This window comes from Benincasa hispida, chromosome 2, assembly GCF_009727055.1.
Source record: "Benincasa hispida cultivar B227 chromosome 2, ASM972705v1, whole genome shotgun sequence".
NCBI lineage: Eukaryota > Viridiplantae > Streptophyta > Magnoliopsida > Cucurbitales > Cucurbitaceae > Benincasa > Benincasa hispida.
Genome location: NC_052350.1, coordinates 37,815,720 through 37,838,579, shown reverse-complemented (window position 1 = coordinate 37,838,579; position 22,860 = coordinate 37,815,720). Strand labels below are relative to the sequence as shown.

General features: G+C 31.5%; 1 protein-coding gene across 1 annotated transcript; it reads right to left on the bottom strand.

The window, feature by feature from the left end:
• Positions 1–20,697: 20,697 nt before the first annotated feature.
• Positions 20,698–22,359, bottom strand: LOC120070583 (probable polyamine transporter At3g13620). The gene has a single exon (XM_039022388.1). It carries the CDS (start codon positions 22,299–22,301, stop codon positions 20,865–20,867), a length of 1,437 nt encoding a protein of 478 aa, XP_038878316.1. The 5' UTR covers positions 22,302–22,359; the 3' UTR covers positions 20,698–20,864.
• Between the last annotated feature and the right edge of the window lie 501 nt (positions 22,360–22,860).

Below are 22,860 nucleotides of genomic sequence, written 5' to 3'. Positions count from 1 at the left end.
ATTTCCTAGAATTCACATCGCTCTAAAAATCAAAATAAGTGTATCCAGTAAGGATAAGATCCTTATCATCATACACGAGCATGTAGTCTCTCATTCTCTGAAGATACTTAAGATTGTTTTTAACGATAGTCCAATGATCATATCCTGGATTGGACTGATATCTGCTAACTATTCCAACTGCATAATATATGTTTGAGCGTGTACACAACATGATATACATCAAAACTTCCAACAGTTGATGCATAGGGAATTCGTTTCATAACCTCAACTTCTTGAGGTGTCTTAGGACATTTTTTCTTTAGACAAATGAATTCCATGCTTAAAAGGTAACAAACCTCTCTTGGGATTGTTCATTTTATACCTAGATAACATCTTGTCTATATAATATGTCTGAGATAATGCTAGCGTTCTATTCTTGCGATTCCAAACTATTTAGATTCTAAGAACATACTGTGCATCTTCTAAATCCTTCATTTGGAATTACGAAGCCAGTCATTTCTTAACGTCAGCCAGGAATTCTACTTTATTTCTAGTGAGTAGAATATCATCAACATATAACACTAGAAAAGCTACAGTCTTGTTGACAATCTTCTTGTAAACATAAGGTTCATCAACGTTCTGTTTAAAGCCATAAGATTTAATCACTATGGCTTTAAACATATTCCAGGATCGAGATGCTTGTTTCAACTCATAAATGGATCTTTTAACCTTGCAAACCTTTTGCTCTTGACCCTGTTCTATAAACCCCTCTGATTGAGACATATAGATACTCTTTTCAAGATAGCCGTTCAGAAAGGCTGTCTTGACATCCATTTTCCATATTTCATAGTCATAAAAGATAGTAATGGATAAGAGTATTCTAAATGATTTGATCATAGCAGCTAGAGAAAATGTTTCTTCATAGTTCACCCCCTCTCTTTGGGTAAACCCTTTTGCCACGAGTCTAGTTTTGTAGTTTTGTACCTTACCAGCTTGGTCCCGCTTTCTCTTGTAGATCCATTTGCAACCAATAGATTTGACCCTTTTTTATTGATCTATAAGTTCCTAGACTAGTGCATAGACTCTATTTTGTGGTCCATGGCTTTTATCCATTAGTCTCTATCCACATATTTCATTGCCTGTTTAAAGGTCAATGGATCCTCTCAGCCATCATCAGGTATGATGACCTAAGTTTCTGTCAAACTCATGTAACAGTTAGGCTATTGAACAACTCTCCCACTACATCGAGGCACTCTTAACTATTGAGAAAGATGTGTAGTACCAGTTTCATCAACAACTCTTGTTGAAGGACCAACTTGATCAATAACCCTTGTTGATTTGTTTGTAGCTTCTGTGGAGATTTCATTTAATACTAGCTTACTGCGAGGTTGATAATTCTTTATGTGATCTTCCTCTAAGAAGGTTGCATTGGTCGATACAAATACTTTATCTTCTTGAGGATCATAGAATAGATCACCTTTTGCCTTTTTGGGGTATCCTACAAATATACATACTTTTGAGCGTCGTTCTAATTTCTTTGGATTTTGCACCAACACATGTTCTGAGCATTCCCAAATTTTGAAGTGATGTAAACTACTTTTACATCCTCTCTATAACACATAAGGTGTTTCTAAAATACTTTTTGAGGGAACCATATTCAAAATATACACAGCAGTCTCTACTGCATGTCCCCAAAAAGAATTAGGCAACTGAGCATAACTCATCATTGAACGAACTATGTCCAACAAGATTCTATTTCTCCTTTCCACTATCTCATTCTGTTGAGGTGTACAAAGTGATGTGAGTTGAGACTAAATTCTGTGTTTTACCAAGTAGTCCTAGAATTTTAGGTCCATATACTCTCCACCTCGATCTGATGAAAGTATTTTAATTTTTTTACCTATTTGGTTCTCAACCTCTGCCTTATATTCCTTGAAATTTTCAAGGGTTGCGAACTTATGATGCATTAGGTAAATATAGTCATATCTAGAATAATGATCAATAAAGCTAACGAAATATTCGTACCCTCCTTGTGCATTAACATTCATTGAACCACAGAAGTGTATGAGCTCTAAAGGTTATTTGGCTTTAAGACCTTTTCCCGTAAAAGATCTTTTGGTCATTTTACCCTCAAGAAAAGATTCACATGATGGTAGAGAGTTGTCTTCTAACTGATTTAAGAGTCCACTCTTAACCATTTTTCCAATCTTATTGAGATTAATGTGCCAAAACCATTTTTCATTTCTTATTCTGAGTTTCTGTTGTTTTAAACATCTCTATATTCAAAACCACTTTTACCTCAGTTTGTTTTAACACATATAAGTTATTTTCAAGTTTTATAGAACATATTTTAATAGCTTTTGAAATAATGAACACTTTATTAACTTCAAAAGAGACTTTATACTTTTGTTCTAGCAAACATGAGATAAATATCAAATTCCTCCTCATGGCAGGAATGTAATAAACATTTTCAAGTAAAATGAATATATCTTCAATAAATAACTTTATATCTCCCACTGTTTTACTTGAGACAAACCTTTTTGGTCCCTACCTTAAAGGTTGTGTCACCTTCTGCAAGCTATCTCCAGGAACTAGTTTCCTAAGCGAAAGTGCAAATATGATTAGTGGCACCTGAATCTAATATTCAGATTAATTTATCATTTTTCATTAAACATGTCTTACTGACAAGTAAATCACATTTACTTTGTTGGGCTTTCTTAGTTTCCTCATCTATAACATTTGTGTATATTACTTTTAGCATATCCAGAACATGTTCATTAACAGAGTTTCTATCCTTTTTGTCATAGTTATAAACTTCTTCGAGAATATCATTCCTGACAGCTTGTCTAAACAACGTTTGTAAGGAATCTATGATTTCTTTAATAAAAACCATATTCTAGAATTTCTTAGCTAGTATATCAGATATATTTTCTAAGATATGAATTCGACCCTTTTGATTTGCCCTAATCCATCTGTCATATGCATTTCAAACTCTTTGGTTTGCAGATGAGCTGGGAGAAAGAGGACATTTCTCTGTTAAAACAAACGTTAAACCTATTACTAGTATTGTGCTTATATTTTATTTCCATGTTGAAAAATTAATACCGTTAAATTTATCGAAAGCGAGTAATTTAGAAGAATTCGACATGCTGAAAGATAAACGAATTCTAATCAGTAAATTGCTTTTAAACCCAATCAAATTTTAGCAAAAATAATAATATACCCAAATTTCATTATTTATTTGCAACAATACTTTAATGAGCCAGAATAGATGCTACCGAGGGGCAGTCAAATACTTCTTCATTGAAGTAAGACATTCTTGACTAAATACTAACTCTAGAATAACTCTAATTCCTATCGTCATTTAGTTACCATTTTTTGTCAAGAATTTATTAACTCTTAGTAACTCTTATAAGTGTAACCCTTCATTTTCATACCTCAGAGGTCGACCCCAACGATGCTTCCGAATTGGAGAGTCAAGGTTGAGAATGGACCTAAGAGATCTTATCTATTTTTGAAGTTTGAGTTGTTCCGAATCCCATTTTACACCCCTCCGAAGGGATACCTACCATAAAATGATTAGCTTATATTGTCTAAACACGACAAGCATGCGCAACATAGGAATCTCAAGGTTCAAACTAATGAAAGAGACCGCTGGATATGTTGACACACTTCCTTCACCCACTTACTATGAACTACTTCCCCTATTCATCTTGCAATTGACCCATGCAAACGCTTTCCGAATCTCACTTCCAAGGTGACATGAAGCCAAGCATAAATTTCACTATGTGAACTCTTAGGGACGTGAGAGCTAAGAACAATATATCGTATATATTATTAATCTCCCACTAAAGTGTTTTAATTATTTTGGATAAATATTTACTTAGGTATGTTCTAACTAATAAACAATCTAAGTTTAGGTGATTATCCAAGTATAACATTTATATTTGGATTTAACCTACGTTGCCTAAGTGATAAATTATTTTATTACCTCATATTGCTCACGCATGCTCATAAAGCTGGGTTAACAATACTAAAAAATCAACAAAAATCCCTAGGTAACAAGTGTTCCGTAAACCGTCAACTTAAGTACCTTCAGCCTTAGATAGGATTTTAGCCCGAGTGAGTTTGTAACCAAAGTTTTACAAGATAATGGCCTATTTTAACTACTTAAAACAAGTTGTTATTTGAAAACCCTAGGTGAGTATGCATCTTTGTTATAGATTTTAAATGTCTAATTCATTTTATAATACTTTATAAAATATAGATATGCTTCTAATCCATAAAGTTAATCCTTCATGAGTATTCACAACTCCAATTGGGTTAAATTACTGTTTTACTCTTGGGTTACCTCTGGCTCCTTAAGTACTAGTGCTCCTCTAATGAATAACCTGTTTATGGTCCAACCAATAAATAGAAAATCTCTCTCAAGTCGATGAGAGGGTAGGACCCTTTGTTTAAGTCCCGGATACACCACTTAAGGGAAAATTTATATATTTACCCTCAAGGAGGGAAGAAGTGAATTTCATCCTGTATAGTTATGTTTCTAGCTCCACATTCAGTCCTGTCCTTAAAATGGTAGGCATATTGGGTCGAAGATCTAGCCATCCTCACCATGCAAATCAAAGGACAATCCTTTGTGAACATGAGTTCATAATATACTTAGGATTAAGACTAAGTCGCCTAGCTCATCGTATTCAAATAGAAACCAAACTAGTCAATAGTGTTGCATCTAGTGGTTCCTACTTTGTAGACTAGTCTTATGCAAACTCATTTCATAGGATAACCCCATTCACGTGTCACCTACACGAATACACAAATGCATTGGATCATTACATTTACATCAAATACAAAGTGGACCATATCCACAGTGTTACCAGGATAAGGTACTCAACCTTGTCCTTATCCTATAGACCCTTTAGGTTGTATCTTAAACATTGACTCTCGTATATCTCCACATATAGTTAAAGACTCATAAGGCAACCTTGGATGTTAGTTTATTGGATTTAGGGTTAAGACAAAATAGACAATAAAACAAACAATAACATTTATTGATTTAATACCTATAACACTTTATTGATGACAGTCAATTAATAACATTTACTATCTACGAGTTTTAGGACAGAAAACCCAACAACTTCTACTTGAACTAAAACTCTAGTTAGTGGGTTGTACACAATCCAAAAGGCGGGATTATTGTAAATAAATATAATAAACTAGGGCATCTATATACTCATTACACATCTCCCACTTACCCTAGATTATCCAATTTACATGTCTTGTAGACCTAGACTATCTAGATGACCCTCGTACACTTTAGCCGAGAGATAGCCTTCGTAAATAAATCAGCAATGGCTACTGCCTTACTGTTGTCACAGTCTAAAGTGATGGACAAGTTTATATTTGGAACCACTTTCAAATCACTTAGGAACTTTCTAAGCCAAACTTCTTTCTTTTTTTCTTCACAAGAAACCACATAGTTAAATTTCATAATGGAATTTGCAATACATCCTTACTTGGTACTACACCACACTATAGCTCCCCGTTTAGGGTAAACACTGATCCTGACGTGGATTTCTTAAAATTCTTGTCAGTTTGGAAATTAGAGTCTGTGTATCCTGTAAGAATCAAATCCTTAGCTCTATACACCAGCTAGTAGTCTCTCATTCTCCTAAGATACTTGAGGATGTTTTTAACTGTTGTCCAGTGGTCTAACCCCAGATTGGACTGGTACCTACTGACAATTCCTACTTCATGAAAAATGTCTGGCCTAGTTCAGAGAATAACATACGTTAAGCTGCTCACAACTGAAGCATAGGGAATACGTCCCATATCCTCAACTTCTTAAGGTGTCTAACGATTGAGAAGGACAAGGCTAACCTGAAGTGTTGGCTCCTTCATTAACTCTTGATAAAGGACCAGTTTAATCAACAACCCTTATTGATTCTTCAGTAACTTCATTTAATACTACTTTGTTATGTGGTTTATGATCCCTCATGTGGTCTTCTTCTAAAAGATGTAGCGTTTGTCGATACAAACACTTTATTTTTCTTGAGGGTCAAAGAACAGACCATATCTTGTTTCCTTAGGGTAACTCGAATGGTGTTTCAGAAATACTTTTCGAAGGAACATTATTTAAGATGTGAACTGCAGTCTCCACTGCATACCCCAAAAACGAGTAAGACAATTGAGCATAGCTTATCATAGAATGAACCATATCTAATAAGGTCCTATTTCTCCTTTCTGATACACCGTTTTGCTAAGGTGTACCAGGTGCTGAGAGTTGGGATTGAATTCCATGTTTTATTAAATAGTTCTATAATTCTAAATCCATGTACTCTTCACCCTGATCAGATCGAAGTGTTTTAATGGTTTTACCTAATAGGTTTTCAACTTCAGCCTTGTACACTTTGAACTTTTCAAAGGCTTCAGACTTATGTTCTGTTAGGTATAAGTAACCATACCTTGAATAATCATCTATAAAAGAGATGAAATATTTGTACCTTCCTCTAGACTTTACATTTATTGGACCACAAAGATCTAAATGTATGAGCTCTAAGGTCTCTTTGACTCTATAACCTTTTTCAGTAAAAGGTTTTTTGGTCATTTTTCCTTCGAGATAGAATTCACATGGAGGTAATGAGTCATCTTCTAACTTGTTTAAAAGCCCATTCTTTACCAATCTCCTGATCCTATCATGATTTATATGACCTAATCTCAAATGCAAAGGTAGGATAATTGGAGAAATTCTATGCCTTTTACTTTGAGTATTAGCAGTTTTAAACATGTCATGATTTAAAAGTGCTTTTGATTCAGTTGGTCTTAACATATATAAGTTGTCTTCTAGTTTGGCTGAACAAATAATCACACCATTTTTCAAAATGAACATTTCATTTGAATTAAAAGATACAGAGTATAATTGTTCAATTAAATAGGAAATAGAAACAAGGTTGGTCTTCATCTTGGGAACAATGTATAAGTTTTTTTAAAAACGAAAATCTATTTTCAAAAGACAACTTAGCAGCTCACATTGAACGAGCTGAAATGGTGTCCCCCATCCCAACCTTGAGCGTCATTTCACCCTCTTCTAGTTGCTGAAAGGAAATAATTCTCTGTAAAGAAGAACAAATAATATTAGTAGCTTCTGAATCAAGTATCCGACATCATGGTCATTTGCCACTAAACAAGTTTCCAAAACTAGTAAATCATATTTACCTTCCTTCTCTTTCTTCTTCTCAGCAAGGTACTTGAAGCAATTGCATTTCCAATGATCATCCACTTTATAGTGGAAGCATTTACCCTTGTCAGCCTTAGCTTTGCCCTTGCCCTTGCGTTTGCCAGCAGTAGGAGCCTTTCCCTTTCTTCCTTTATTTTTCTGGATCTTCTTAGTACTAGAAGTTGAAGGAATGGACTTAGTTCCAGAGGATGAACCCTTGTAGAACTTTTTGGAATGGGCAACATTTGCCTCTCCTTCTACTGGTCCTTTATCTTTCATAAGAGACTGAAAAGTCTGTAACTCGTTCAGAAGGGTAGTCAAGTTATACTGTATTTTATTCATTACCGTATTACTGTAGAACTGAAGAAAACTCTTCCGAAGAGATTCCAAAATAAAGGACACCTAACTCTGTCTATTATCGCACCGTTCATCTCGACAACATTGAAATGGACCATTAGTTCGAGAACATGGTCTCTTACTAATTGGCTTTCTTTCATGCGCACATTATAAATGTGCTTGAGGGCTTCGTGTCAGGTATGAAAGGATGGTTGTCCAAAAATCTCCTAGAGGGACTCCATGATGTGCCGTGCAGACATTGTGGCCTCATGCTTCTTGGTAAGAATGTCAAACAAACTTGCCAAGATGTAGACACGGGTCTTATCATTGGCCTTCGTTCAACGGTCATAAGCATTCTTCAACATTTGAGATGCATTTCGAGCGGAGACTAGAGAACATTCCTCTATAAAGACAAATCACATATCATCAATAACCAGAATCGTATTCAGGTTAGATTTCCACGTCGCATAGTTTTCACCTGCTAATTTCTCATTTTTAAGCAAAGATATGATTTTGGAAGACATGGTGAAATATATAACAATCAGTTGACCTTATTAGTTATCTTTGTCATAACCCATTACTTAATTATCCAATCAATTTAGTAAAAACACATTTAATTAAAGAATCCTAATTAAACTATTGATTTTAGTCTTTATAACGATACTTCAAAGGTTTAGAGCAACAACCACCGAAGGGTGATCAACCACTCCTCTGAATTGAGACAATCTTAGTCAATCACTAATACCAGAATAACTCTTGTTCCTGTAGTTTTTAGCTATCGTTGTTTCGGTTAAGAATTTATTAACTGATCTTAATTCATCCCGTAAGTGTGACCCTCCCATTTTCGGATCTCAGAGGTATGCTTCAACATGCTACCGAAGGGAAAGAAAATTGTTGAAGATTAACCTAAGAAACCTTATTCATTACTGGAGTTTGCATTATTTAGATCCCTATGATGAGGCTCTTCGAAGGGATGGTCGCTTTATGACAACACGCAAGTGAACCATAGGAATCTCATGGTGCAACCTAATGGTGGAGAGTGTGGGATATGTTGACATGCGTCTCTCTCCCACTTACTATGAACACTTTCCCTATTCACCTTGTTATTGACCCATGCAAACACTCTCCGAAGGGAGATTGCTCCCAGGGCGACACGAAGTCGAGCATAAATCTCACGATGTGAACTCTTGGGGACGTGAGAGTTGATATACCATATATACCAATATCCTCCAACTAAAGCATTCTAATATTTTATTAGGATTTTATTATACTTAGTTAAAAATCCAGTTGATGAATTTAAATAAGTTCTTTTAAATCTGCTTCAATATAACATTTATATTGAATAATTTAACAATATTTGATTTCATTTATTAAACTCTTTTAATAAAATCAGTAAGTTATTGCATGCTTATAAATTATTTTCCCAATTCACCTTTCAAGTCGGTTCCAAGAAGAGGTTTTCCATTTTCGTCAGCTTAAATACCCCTTCCTAGACAGAACCTCCCTTAGACAAAGGTCCTTTATGGGCAATTGTTTTATAAATTTAATCTTTTATTGAATTTCATTTTAATCCTTTAAAACAAATTAAAAAGATTAAACTATTCCTAATCTCATTAAAAATAACATAAGTCAATTTTAAACAATTTAAAAAATAATTTTACCTATGCTTGTATGCAAATCTAGATTATAGAAATTAATCAATTTCATTAATACTATAACTGTTTATAAATTAATGAATTAAATCTATAATCACATCAAGCATTCACATACATCATTTCACTATTTATTAGAACAATTTTCATATATAGTATGATGCATGGACATGTTTAGGCTACATCACTAACATAACTCTTATATTATGATGCATGAGCTTGCTAATTTAATCATGCATCTAAAAATATAACTCTTTATATTTAATCATGATGCATGTACATATTTAATCTAAGGTGAGTATTTTGAGTCTATATGACATACAATATGTATTAAGAATTCAAAAATAAATAATTTAAAATATACCTCCAATGTATAATTAAATTAAATAGCAAAAATTGGACCGATTTTGGCACCCTAAAAGAAAATTAATTGATTAAATTAATTTAATCATTATATTAATTTAATTAATTAAGACATAAATTAAATTACAAATGAATTAGGTCAAAAAACCAGCTGCTAAAGGACGTCCGTGCGCGCCGCAACATATTCCGTCAAAAGCCAAAGCGTTGCAACGTTGTAGGCCGTGTTGCAACGCTGCAACTGCAACCCAACGCCTCTGGTTTGCAGCGTTGCAATGCTGCACGGCAAATTGCTTCCAATCTGCTCATTTTTGGTTCCGAACTTTCCCCAAACACCTCCGTTTGATCCCAATCTCATCAACAATGCTTGCTTTTTCGATCAATACGGACTTAAAGATTCGAAGCTTAAATTACAATGCCCAAAAATACAACGAGCCCTTACAATTTAATCGAATTAAAAAGTAATCAAAGGTCAAAATTGAAAACATCCAATTTTGCTAATCAATATTCAAATCTTTCATAATGCAGAATATTAAACCCACCTCTAAACAATTTTTTTCAAAAAGTATGAAGAACGTGGATGCAAGGAATTGTTTTTTATACCAATTGAAGGGACCGGGATCGGATCCCGTTGCAGTGGAAACATTCTTGTGTGAGACAGCCTTGCATCCTACGATTCAATTTTTACAATAAACATAATCGTTATACTAGACGGAATAGATAAACACGTAAACTAGCATGCTTCTAGGGAAAAAGATTATANCTACGATTCAATTTTTACAATAAACATAATCGTTATACTAGACGGAATAGATAAACACGTAAACTAGCATGCTTCTAGGGAAAAAGATTATAACGGTTCTTACTTTTATAGATTCCCTAGCGCCAAGAACAAGCCTCTCTAAGATTTCAACGAACAGATCTTCAAATGGTCTTGATCACGAACAACTCCTTGATTGATAAAAAACACTACTATGAGAGAAACCTTGTTATTCTCTGGGATTCCAATAGAGGGATAGGTGGTACCAACTATTGGGAGGGAGAGGAGAAAAGTGTTTTGGAGAATTGAGAGGATTTGGCCTAAAGAAAATTCTGCACAATAACACTAAGAAGTTGTGTATTGTCGGAGTTTCTTTGCAATGCCAAATTGTAGAATGTGTATCTTGCGAAGGGCCATAGGGAGGAAGAACTAAGAATATTTCCCATATATTTTCTTTTTCTATAATTAATTAAATAACATCTATTTAATTAATTAGTCCATTTAATTAGATAACACTTAATTAATTTGTACAATTAAATAAGACATTTAATTTTTAATTTACATAATAATTAAATAATCATTTATACATTAAACCCATTTAATGTAAAATTTAATTATCATATACATCTCATGTATACATGCAAAACATCTCTATAATTATTTCATTGTGAATCTAATTCACTTGAATTAAATAATTTCTAATCTTATTCAAATATTACTTCTCCAATTTAGTTATAGATCATATCCATAATTAATTATATATTAATCATATTAATATATAGTTTCTTCAAATTAATTTGAACAATTCAAATTATCCTTTTTAAGTATCCTCCAGCGAGCTAACAAGGGGACCTGGTGGACTTGTAGATCAGAAGCTCCAATGAAATGAGATTAATTAGTCGAACTCTTTAACCAAGTTAATCAATATTCATTAACTGTGGGTACACTCCACTAAAGACCCACAACTGCACTATTCTCACTACAGATATATTTATGTATCCACAGATATAGACCAATAACAGCGAGTTAATCCTTCATGAGTGTTCGTAACTCCAACTGGGTCAAATTACCGTTTTACCCTTGAGTTATCTCTGACTCCTTAAGTACTGATGTTTCTATAATGAACTACTTGTTTATAGTCCAACCAATAAACAGAAACCCTTCTTGGGCTAATGAGAGGGCAGGGCTCTTTGTTCAAGTCCTAGAGACACCACTTAAGGGAACACTCATCTACTTACCCTCAAAGAGGGAAGGTGTGAATTACATCGTGTATTATTATGTTCCCAGCTCCCTCCTCAGTCTCGTCCCCAAAATGGTAGGCTTGTTGGGTCGGCGATATGGCGACCCTCACCCATACAAATCAAAGGACAATCCCTCGTGAACATGAGTTCATAATATACTCAGGATTAAGACTAAGTCGTCTAGGTCATCCTATTGAAATAAGAACCAAACTAGTTAATAGTGTTACATCTAGTGGTTACTATTTTGTAATCCAATCTTATGCAAACTCTTTAAATAGGATACTCCTCAATCGTGTGTCATCTATACGAACACGTTGGATCATTACGTTTATATCGAATACAAAGTGAGTCATATCTATATTATTACTAGGATAAGGTACCCAACCTTATCCCTATACTATAGGCCCTTTAGGCTAAATCTTGAACATTGATCACCGTATGTCTCTACATACAGTTCAAGACTCATAAGGTATCTTTGGATGTTAGTGTATTGGATTTAGGGTTATTAAGACAAATTAGACAACAATACGAATAATAACATTTATTGTTTTAACATTTAAATTCTTTATTGATGATGGTCAATTAATAATATTTACTATCTACGAGTTTTAGGGCATAAAACCCAACACTATCTACAATTTCTAAAACGAGTAGGAGTGCATTCCATCTTGCAGGACTATGTCTCCAGCTATCTATCCAATCTTACCCCTAAAATGGGAGGCTTATTGAGCGACGCTGTTAAGTCACTTTCACCTATGCAGATTAAAGGATAATCTCAAAGAAATAGGAGTTCATAGCTAACTCAAGATTGAGATCGAGTTACCTTAGGTCATTAGTTTGAAATAGTCAGTTTTAACAGTAAATGGTAGTTATAAAGAAAAAGTAACTATTTTGTGGTCCAGTCTTATGCAAACATCTTTTGCATAGGATTCCCCCACTCGCATGTCTCCACATGAACGATTTCAAGTTCATATCGTTTGTTTCAAATACAAAGCAGGTCGCATCCATAGTGTCTGTAGGATAAGATACCCAACCTTATCCTTATACTTATAGACCGTTTTGGGTATATACCCAAACTTGATCCCCTTGTATGTCTCCACATAAGGTTTAAGTATTCATATTATACCAGGGGTTCGTTAGTTTATTGGATTTAGGCTTTACAAGTGCAATTCACATATTCAATAATAGTTTTATTGAATAAATCTCAATAACATCTTTATTGCAAATAGTTGCAAATAGAGTGTTTAATTTTACAAACTACCAGTTTTAGGATATACAACCTAACAACAAAGTCATTACGTAATAAAAATTGACACTTAATTTTGATGAAATTTTTTGAACTAAATCATTACAAAATTTAAATTAAAGTGACTAAATGTACTTATTAAAGTCAAGGGGCTAAATTGTTACGGTTAGTTTTAGAATTTCAATCAAACTAAGTATAGTGATGATAACAAATTCAAGTTGTTGTATTAATGATTTTTTGTGTTTCAAAGTATTTATTTTGTAGAGCTCAAAAAGATAATTTCAATACATCTTAAATTGTTCAAATCGGAGTTCAATTGACAAAGATATGAATAAAAGAATATTGAACACAATTTTGATGTAGTCAATGACATGATAGTAACGTGGCAAAAATGGACCAACCTTAAAATGGCATGTGGTGTGTTGTTGAAGAGAGATGAAAAAAAGGAGAAAAGTGTGATGACATTAGATTGCACAATGTGACATTTCAAATTTATGAATTAAAAAAAAGGTGGGAAAACGTGAATCCCCTCCATATTCCATCCCCAATTTTTGTTTCAAAATTATTTTCTCTCCCCATTTAATCTCAACCAACCATCATTTTGATATGGACAACGACCTTTTAATTATCTCTACAATAATATGATGTTGTCACTTTGGGCATAAACCTTCATGGCTTTACTTTTGGTTTCATCTTGAAAGGTCTCATATCATTGGAGATAGTTGTCCTCCCTTATAAATTCATGATCATCCGCTTATTTAATCGATGTAGGATTTTGGTCGCATTCTTAAACATTTTACCCTAGATTCAATGGTTGAGGTTAAACCCTTCATTTTTGTTTTATTATAAATCATCCTACATCCTTCTAGCTATCTTATTGACAAATCAACGAAATTTTTCAGACTTTAATCATCCTTTTTTTTTTTTTCATCCTCCAAATGCCCAAAATTTCTTATTCCTCTCATTCTCTTCAATTTTATAAGTGCAATTTTGTGAGAAAAACTTGTTGAAATGTCATAGAGCTGAACTAGTATATTTTACCTAGGTAGAGGTGATTCTTTTTATTTTAATTTCTCGTTAGATTTTGCATTAAGATGTGGATACACTGTCATGAGAAAAAGAAATTGTTTAGATTTTGAACCAATAAAAATGATCTAGATTTCTCTTTAAGGTGAAGAAAAAGATGGTTGTGTTGGTTTTGTTCCCACTTTACTTTTCTCAATAAAATAACTAAGAAGGAATCTTGGAGAGTGGTCGCAGACACATTGTCGAACCACTATAAATTTTGGTGTCTTCTTTTCCCTAAACTCCTTTTATTGTTACACTTAATTTCTTTTCTAATTTTTAGATTGTTTGTTAGGATTACTTTGTTGTTTTGTATCATTGTGATATTAGTTGTTAATTTGAATTGGTTGTTTGATGTCATTTTCTTAAATTAAAATTCAAGTTTAGTTGTCACATGTATATTAATTAAGATTTTAAAATTAAAATTAGTAGACAATTCTATTCATTCTCTCATTGCCAATAAATCTTATAGTTATAAGTTTAAAAATACAAGGATTAAATTATTATCTATTAAAATTTTACGATTAAATTGCTACTTCCATGAAAATTTAGGGGAAAAAAAAGAATGTTGATTTAACAAAATTTCTAAGATAAGAAATTCAACTTTCAAATCAAAGAGTCAAGGTGTGCTGGGTCTTTGAGTCAATGTTGGATACAAAAATTTGAAATCAAATGCCTACCAGGGTCCCACTCCTAATGGTTTAAAAAATATTTTCTTGTTCATGTGATGTATTGATTTAAAATAAAATTATAAATAAATAAATAAATAATAAAAAGGTATGCTATAAAACTGATAGGTTATTAGAGAAAGATCTAAATTATTCCAAGAAAAAAATGACACTAAAATTGAAATTTTGTGGAAAGTTATGAGTTTGAAAGAAATTCTCTCAAGGATCAGCTTCTAGGGTTTCAATTATGATTTTCCATTGTTAAATTATAAATTTGAGAAAATTATAAATTGTTTCTCAAAGTTTTTATTTATTTGGTCTTCGAATTTTTTAAACTACAAATTTAGTATTTAAACTTTCAAAGTTTTAAAATTCATGAATCATTATCAAATACAAAATCGTAATAACTAATTTTAAAAATGGGGTACTCGATTGAAGAAAAAAATTGGTGGAAATAAGTTTTGTTTCTATGAACAGTTGATGAATCATGTATGATCCGCTTCAAAATTGAAAAAAAAATATAGTAATTTTCTTGAGATTTCTTTTTTTAAATACCTATCATAGAGCGACATGACTTTTAAGCATGTGATGGAAACCATTAGAATTGAAATCAAATCTTATTTAGAGTGTATATTAATATATCTATTCAAGTTTGATGTTAAATTGATGAAATTAAAAGTTTACAGTAGAAATTGATACCATTGGTTAAGTTTAAGGTAAAAATATATATATATATATATTTTAACCTAAAGTACTTCACTATTCTAATAAAAAAAAATGGATATGAAATATGTTTTAGCGATCAAGAGGTCTGTAATTTAGATCTTTGTATTAAAAAGAATTTCCAATTCACTGACATTGCTGAAATGAAAATTAATTAGTATTTTAATGTTAAATTCAATTATTGAAAAATTATAAAATTTTTAATCAAATTAGACTTGAGTAATAAAAAAAATCATAAAATTTGAGTTTTATTTTTTATTTGACGCTAAGTTATTTTCAACATTTTAATTCTTTGCATTTTAAAAATGATTCTTAACCAAAAAAAAAGTGAAAATTTTATTAAATTAAATTAGGGTTCTCTATGGTCTAAATAAACATACCTAATTACACAATTATAGTTTAATGGGTTATTATTCTACATAAAAATATGGCCTAATTTACTTTTCCAACCCTCTTACTGCTCAATAATAATAATAATAATAATAATAATAAAATTAAAAAAAAAAGCATATAAGAGAAGTTTTTTTTTTGTGGTTATAAAATTTTCAAAATAGTTTTATTTTTAGAACCTATACAAGTAAGAAAAGTTTCTCAAAAATTCGAAAATTGTTATCCTCATAAATGAAGCAAGAATTAACCAAAAGTTTTGAAGGAGAAAAGAAGCTATATTTGATATATATAGCACTCTATATTTAAACTTGCTAGAAATAAATCAGTGTATATTTGATAAGTGTGTGAATCGTATGATTTGTACAATATATCATCTTACACCAAACAATATATTCAATATATATTTACATTTTTATTATATTACCAAGATATTTGACATATACATGAAATCTCAATAGATAAGTGATCTAGTCAAAATAGAAGAAAATAAACAAAATCTCCTAAAACAAATAAAACATTTATTTTAAATAAACAAAATCTCCTAAAACAAATAAAACATTTATTTTAAATAAACAAAATCTCCTAAAACAAATTAAAACATTTATCTTAAATTAAAAGAAAGTGAGAGAGAATTAAAAAAAATAATAATTTAATAATAATAATTTTAAAAAACTCCAAAAGAAAAAAGAATGAGAAGAAAAAGAAAGTGTATTTTAGTAAATATCATGGACGGCTTTGAATAATATAAAAAAATATTTTTTCAAAATTTCAATTTTATTTAAAAATTTCTTAAAATTTTTTTTCAAATTTGTTTGGTCTCGTGACAGTTATCGGATTTGTAGCGAAAAGTTTGCTAGTGGAGTTATGAGAAGTGGCAGTTAGAGATTGGCCGACAGCGGTCGCTGGAGTTGGTGGTTAGAAGTTTGTTGATAGAGTCTGCATAGAAGTAGCGACCAGAGGTTAGTTGGAGGTGATCGTCGAAATTGGTGACCAAAAGTTTGTCAGAGATCGCCAAAGGTGGTGTTTGATAGTTGGCCGACGAACTTATAAATTAAATTAGAAAAAAAAAAAAAAAAAAAAAAGAAGATAACTCATAGGATTAAATAGTGCTATAAAAAAATAGAAAAAATCAAGATTTCATAGATTCTTTCTTAAATAAGGGTTGGGCTTAAGAGGTCTAAATCTTCAAATCTAACCTTTGGAACAAAAATCCGTAAAAATAAAATGTGTGTATTAGATAACAAAAATAACAAATGGGAGCTTTTTCTTGCAACAAAAAAAGGGGTCAATTCTAAGGACAATTCAACTTTCAAATCAAAGTGGCCCACCCAACGAAGATTTGATGTGGCTTTCAGGTATGATATAGATTAGGTTATAGATTCTCTTCCCCATTTTCCTTCTTCAACGGTGAGTAAAAATTCCTTCAAAAAAATAAAAAATAAATAAAAATTACCGCTGCCAAAAAAAACGCAGATATATTTTTAAATGTTAGTATTTAAAATTTGGATGAAAATTCCACATTTTTATAGATTTAATATAGATTGACGATCGAATAGATATTTCTATAACATTGTAAAAAATTTATGAAACATAAAAAAATGAGCAACAAAATACTATTAACGTAAATATAACATATACAATAGAAATATTAACTTGTTTAGAAATTATAAAATGTTTATTTAAGTCTCGTTTGGTAACCATTTGATTTTTTGTTTAATTCTTAGCCAAATTTAAAAAACAAGCTACTTTTTTAGTTGTCAAAATCTGAGTTGGTTTTTTAAACCATTGGTGAAAAGTATATTACAAAGTAAGAAATTTGGAGATGGAAATAGTGTTCGTAGACTTAATTTAAAAAATAAAAAATAAAAAACAAAATGGTTACCAAATAAAGCCTTAATAATTCAAAACTATACTTTACTCTTAGTGCATGGACAACAAGTGTTGATATCTTCTCACTCTTACTTCTCTATTTCCTTTTTTTTCTTCACTCTCTTCTTCGTTATCATTTTACTCAACTTTTTGTTATCTATTGACATTTGTTTACCCATAAATAAATAAATATGTACATTTTAATTAAGGTACATAGACTGAAACAATAATAACGGGAGCACAAAGAGACTTTAGGACTTAAATGTTTTATCAAGATCGTATATTAGTAATTGAGTGTGATAATATATATATATATATATATATATATATATATATATATATATAGTATATATATATATTGTATTTAGCTATGTATGTTTTTGGTATGTTTTTGGTATGTTTTGAGGGTGGATTTTGATTTTGCAATTTTTTGGGATTTTATTGGATTGGTTATATTTTAGTTGGTGAGAAAAATGATGTAAGAATTGGACAAGTGGAGAAAAATAAGAGTATCTATATGAAAAAAAAATGAGGATATGTATATAATTTGTTCTAAAACTAGTTGTTTTTTTAACTCAAGAAAACTTCAAATAAGTTGATCATTATACTAACCATGTAGCATTTCAAAACTTTTTTGTATTTTTTTTTTAATTTTAAAGTTATTTTTACAACGAGGTATTAATGACTACTATATATATATCAATGATTATGGTATTTTTAAAAACCTTTTTAAGTTTATAGGTATTTTGATACTATTAAAAATTTTGAGATATTTTTAAATAACATACTAACGATTTCCATCCAAAACTAACGATAAGAGTAATTTTGAATTCTTTTTAAAACTTTTAGGGTATTTATGAAGCTTTTGAAACTTTGGAGATATTTTTGACACAAAACACAAAGTTTAAAGATATTTCTTATAATTTAGCCTTAAATTTATAATTTATAGTTTATCTAAATAATTCTTAAGAGTATTTCAAATGGTTAGTCCTTTACATTTATTATTATTATTTTGAAAAATATCGATTTACACCAATAAATATTGGATTGTATCAATTTAAATCATGAACTTCTATGAGTATCAATTAACATTTTCCTTCAGATTTAGTTTGAAAGGTATGGTACAAAGCATAAAATTGTTTCAATTAAGCTTCTAAGTTAAGATTACATTTGAAAATCATCAATGCATTCAAATCTTACGAATGTGGACTTCTTCAAATGTCAAATTTAATGAAATAGATAACTATAATTGATGTAGAACATAATAAAAATGTAAATTGACACACTTAATAAAATATCGGAGTTTAAATTGATATAACTCCTAAAGTTTAGTGGTATAAATCGATAATTTCACACACATATATAACAACACTTTTAATAATATTAAATCATTACAAAATTTATACTAAAAAGCTTTTCTTTTCCTTTTTGTTTCTTAAAGTCATTTCAAGAGTTTCTCAAGTTTAATTTTAGATCACTTTAATTAGCCTATGAAGATGTTTTTTTTTTTTTTTTTTAAGGATTTACCCAAATTCTCTAGTCTTTAAACTAGTAAAGATGAAATGAACAATTAAAATATTATATAGTTTATTATTTATAAAGAAGATATCAATAAAAAAATAGACCCTAGCTAAGGTGATAAATGATTATTAAAGACAATTGAAGATGAAAATGAGTAAGAATATATGATATCCCTTTTTGGTATGAGATTTATATAGGGATGGCCTATGGGCATGAGATTAATATTTATTTAGGTATCCTTCTTACAAAAGTATGAGTTTTCAAGTTTTGATTTTGATTTTTATATACTTAATTAATTAATATTCATTTTACTAAAAAAAAATTAATTAATTACTTGAATGGAATATATCAATAATATTTTATTAAAATATATACTTAATTTAGTTTTACAAATTCATGCTTATTCTATTAATGTAATTACTTAATTACTTAATTTGTTGATTAGTTAGTTAATATGTTAAATATATTTAATTGTATTAATTAGGACTAATTAAATTAAGTCAATCTAAAATTTTAATTTTCAGTATTCAAAATTAGTTATTTGTTGACTAGGTTCTAACTTCAATGATTCTATTATTTAAAAAAAAATAGAAAGAAAAGAAAAGAAAAGAAAAGAAAATGTGAAGTTTGTGTTTAACATATCTTTCAATCATATATCCCATAAATTCATTTAAAAAAATCTTATAATATTAAACTTCTAATAAACAATTTCAAAATTTAGATGCAAAATTGGAGTTAAACGACTTTATAAAGTTTTAATTTAGAACGTAATAAAAAGTTTTCGAAATTAATAGTTCAACTCATATTGTTGTTGTGTCAAATTCTCTCGATGATTATTTTGTTTAGAAAGAGATATTTTTTAAATTGTATTATCTATTTAGTCAAAGAGAAGAGTTTATGTATGTATTGAGGTTTCTCCTATTATCTTTGAAAAAATAACTTATTTGACACATACTTAAAAAGTTAGATATGACACATTAAAATTCACCTTATGTCATCTCATCTCATCCAAATAAATTATTAGATATGTTTGACATGATTTTCTCTATCATTATTGCTCTTGTTGTCGTAATAACTCAATGAATCTTGGCTAAGTATGAAGGTCGACCCATAAAGGCAAAGTTATGCTTAGATTCATAATCGTTAGTAATAGTTTGATTAATGACCCAAGAAGTTAATTAGTAAACGATCTTTACCAAACCAGATTTCTAAATAACCAAGATGGGCTCATGACATTTGCACTATGTTAAAAATACTCTAATCTCTCCATTTCTCTTAATTCTCTAAACTATCACCGACAATCGTTGAGTCTATTGTACCAGACTATCCTTCGAATCCTCTCAAATATTACAAACTCACATACTATATTTCACTATCCACAATTATTATTATTATTAGGAAATCCATACATATGTATTGGGAAAAAAAATTCTAAAGGGTAAAAAAAAGAAGGCAACAAATCTCTATCTAATAACAAGGGAATTGATTGTAAAAACCCAAAATGAATATGCAAAAATATCTCATTATACTTTTTTGCCTCAACTTTATTAATTTTTTTTTTTTTTTGAAGAAAATGTAATCCACCTATCCCTATTTTCCACAAATTCATAAAATCATATGAACAATTAGGTTACAAAATCATCATTGGAAACAACGACAAAGAAATCAAAATGATCAAAAACCCTAAAAGGTTTCCTTAGAAACAAGGAAGAACACCAAGTAGTAGACTATGCCAACTACAAATATCTACAAATTCGAAAGCAGTAAATTAAAATTGAAATCAACACAAAAACAGAGTAACCTGCAACTTCTTCATAACAACTATAACATTATTTGTCTCACAATTCTTCAACAATGGCTTCAGTTTCAGGATTAAACTCCAATATCTTCTTCTTCTTACAAATCTTCATCAATCCAAACCATAAAATCCCACCCACTGTCATTGCAGCACTCACCAAGAACACATTCGTATGAGTAAACACCATCACAACCACCAAAAACGCCGACGGAATCAAACACATCACGATCAAACCAGGCAGCTTCAATGGAACCTTGAACGGCCTTTTCATCCCTGGATGCTTCCATCTCAACCAAACAAACGATGAAAATTCCAACAACATCCCCAAACTGTAAATGAAATTCGCCGACGCTACAATGTCAGCGAAATCCATGTACGAAACCGCTAGCGAAATCGCCGTACAAATCACAATCCCAATCCATGGAGTATTGAACCATTTCGCTCTAGCGGCGAAGAATTTGGGTAAAATCCCAATTTCCGCCATACCCAGAATTTGATACGCGCTGCTGCTTAATTGGGCTTCGAAAAGCCCAATTGCTGATAACGATGAACCGATTTCCAGGAGGATTTTCAGCCATTTTCCGGCGATTGTTTCGGCGGCTTGGGCGTGGAATCCAGAACCCCAAGCGGATTGTTCTACATCTACAGCGCCGATTACGGCCAAGAGTGGGATTAAGTAAGAAAGACAGGTGAAAATTACAGAGACGAACAGAGCCATTGGAAATGTTTTTTGGGGGTTTTCGACTTCTCCGGCGAGTGTACTGACATTATCCCAAAAATTGAGGTTCCAAAACAGAGTGTTGAGGTATAGATTCCAATCCCTTTTTTTATCGCCCAAAATCAGCCATCGATGGGGTTTGATTTTGGGGATTGAAATGAAGGTCATTAAAATGAAGGGTAATAGAGACAAGAAGGCTAAAACGACGGCGACGTATCCGACGATGGTGAGACCGATGTAGTTGAGAAGGGCGAGGATGAGGGTGGAAGCGAGGATGGCGATGCGGCGGGGCCAGCCGGATTCGAGAGGCGGAGCCATTTTTTTGATGTAATCAATACAGAGAACTGGGAAGGCGGCGATGTTGATGACGCCGCTGAGGAGTTTCCAGGTTCCCATGAGAGAACCCCAGAAGGGTCCAAAGGCTCTCTCGGCCCAAATGACGAATCCGCCGTTGCCGGGGAAGGCGGTGGAGAGCTCCGCCGTGATTAGCGCCTCGGGGACACTCCATATGAAAGGGAAAACGATGAAGCCGATGATGGCCAGGAGGGGACCGGCGGCTTGGACGGCGGGTTCCTCGCCGTAAGGACCGCCAGCGACCTCGAAGTAGATAAGGAAGATGAGGGGGATTAGAGTGAGCTTTTTTCTGGCGGCGGCGGGGGCCGGAGTGGTGGTGGTGGGGAGGATTTGAGTTGAGGAATCGGCGGTGGCCGGTTGGTTGGAGTTGAAGTTGTTGAGGGACTGTTGTTTTTTGTCCGCCATGATTATTGGGAGATGCTAACAAACGAAGAAGATACGTCTAAAATAGAGCCTTATAAAAAAAATTTAAAAAAATAATAGAAAAATATCAACAAGATTGTTATTATTTATTATTATTAATAATATTATTATTTATCTGTTTTTTTTTTTTCCTTTTTAGTTTCGAGGAAATAAATGGCTTGAAGATGAGCGGTGGCCCACATTGTTGGATATTAAGATGTGCTATTATTGACTTTGACAAGAAATTATTTGAGTAGATTGTAACAAAGTAGTATAATGCATATAAGAAAGAATTGTAAAATATATCGAATTTGTATTTTGTTATAATCAACGTTTAAGAAAGCCATATCATTGTAATCATTGAATAGTTTTTTTTTTAATTACAAATTTTGATTAAATTTTAAATTTAGTTATATGATTTGATGAAAGATATGATTTAGTCCCTTATAGTTTATAATTAGAATTAGTCTTTATGGTTTGATAAAATCTTTATAAATAATTTTATTTTTTAAAAAAAAATCATAAAAAATCTTTATGGTGATTAGGGTTGGGTAAGATCCCC

Excerpts from the sequence above, each read along its gene's own strand:
- LOC120070583 (XM_039022388.1), bottom strand. The coding sequence starts at position 22,301 with ATGGCGGACAAAAAACAACAGTCCCTCAACAACTTCAACTCCAACCAA.